Below are 1,457 nucleotides of genomic sequence, written 5' to 3'. Positions count from 1 at the left end.
GATTAGGTCTTTAAGAGTTTTGGATTTTCTTTTGTTTCGTTTCTTTTTTTTTATCCATATGAACCACGAAGGCAGTACAAAGTACAAAGAAGGGGAGGGGGATTCGAACCAGTGACCTATCGTTCACAGCACCTCAATCTTAACCACTAGGCCAAGACATCCTTGGTTCTCTTTTGTTTCGTTTCTAAGGGGTGCTTTGCAATCGTATAAAATTATTCTCTCATGAATAATCAACATCTTCTATAAGTAATGAATGTTAGCTGCATCTTTCTTCTTAATTATAACATACCTTCCTCTTTCTCTTTGTCCATCCATCTTCTCCCTTGCATTTCAACGTTTTTTTTCTTTCTTTCTAATTTTCGTTTTATGAACCTAATAAACAACAGCTAATTCACACTAGTTTATTTCCTTGTTATTTTGGGGAAAAGGTATTCTTATATTTCCAGTGGCAATGCATTTTGTTCAACCAAACCAAGCCTAAATGAAATAAGGTATTATGAAGGTGACATTTAAAGATCATGCCATCAGACATTGCCATGGGCATATATACTTCAACAAAAATTTAGCTAAGACTTGAACTGTTGAACACCTAAAACAATCTGCTGTCTTAAAAGAAAGAAAAGATATGCATTATTAGTACCTTTGATAAATGGAGTAGGGGGTACCGCAGAATCATTGTTTGTAGTACCTGCAGCGAAATATCCAATACGATAAAACACATTGCAACTGGGCGAGAAGATCATATAAAATGTAAGGTCCTTAGGCATTGTAGTCATAGCTGAGCGTAGGCATTTCTCACACTGGCTACCAAGGATATCCGGGGTGCACTGGACAAGGCAATGCAGTGTATCAACATACTTTGTCAGGATGCCTTTCCCCTCCGCATAGCCTTTTGTGGAGTTGTCATAAGCTGCTTTCTTGATTAAACCATTCATTGTGTCTCTAAGCAATTCAGCTAAGTTCGGGTCTGGGTAGACTTCACTATACTCGGTAGCGATAGGGCTGTCTTCAAAGTGCGAAGATATTGATCTGTTAGCATATCGCAACGTGCACTCGTGGTACCATATGATTGCTTCCATCTTGGAAGGGCATTCAGTGATGATTAATTTTGAGGCCTCCTGTACACATTCATGGCACATTGGGGAATCAAGGTCACCTCTACAATTGTACAAGCCATAGACCGTGTTACTTCCTACTCCTGCTTTGTAGGTACCGAAACCTGTCACGGAGGATTTGTTTGTGAGATTTGAAAGGACTTTATTAAGGTTGTTTTGGTATGTGCTATTATTATTGTACGTGCCAATTTCTTCGCAATAAGAATCAGAAAGAATGGAAGACGATGAAACTGGGATGCAAAGAAGTGGGATAATTAACAAGTATAGCAAAATGATTTTGTGATAAACAATAACAGGTAGCTTCATTCCCTGTATATTCATATCTGACAGTTTATGAAGCAT

At 38.2% G+C, this 1,457-nt stretch overlaps 1 protein-coding gene across 1 annotated transcript; it reads right to left on the bottom strand.

Moving 5' to 3' along the window:
• Nucleotides 1–566: 566 nt before the first annotated feature.
• Nucleotides 567–1,436, bottom strand: LOC109135719 (putative cysteine-rich receptor-like protein kinase 9). The gene has a single exon (XM_048635679.1). It carries the CDS (start codon nt 1,434–1,436, stop codon nt 567–569), a length of 870 nt encoding a protein of 289 aa, XP_048491636.1.
• Nucleotides 1,437–1,457: the final 21 nt, after the last annotated feature.

The sequence above is a fragment of the Beta vulgaris genome, chromosome 8 (genome assembly GCF_026745355.1).
Source record: "Beta vulgaris subsp. vulgaris cultivar EL10 chromosome 8, EL10.2, whole genome shotgun sequence".
NCBI lineage: Eukaryota > Viridiplantae > Streptophyta > Magnoliopsida > Caryophyllales > Amaranthaceae > Beta > Beta vulgaris.
Note: the sequence above shows the minus strand (reverse complement) of the source record. Positions and strands in the feature narration are given on the sequence as shown.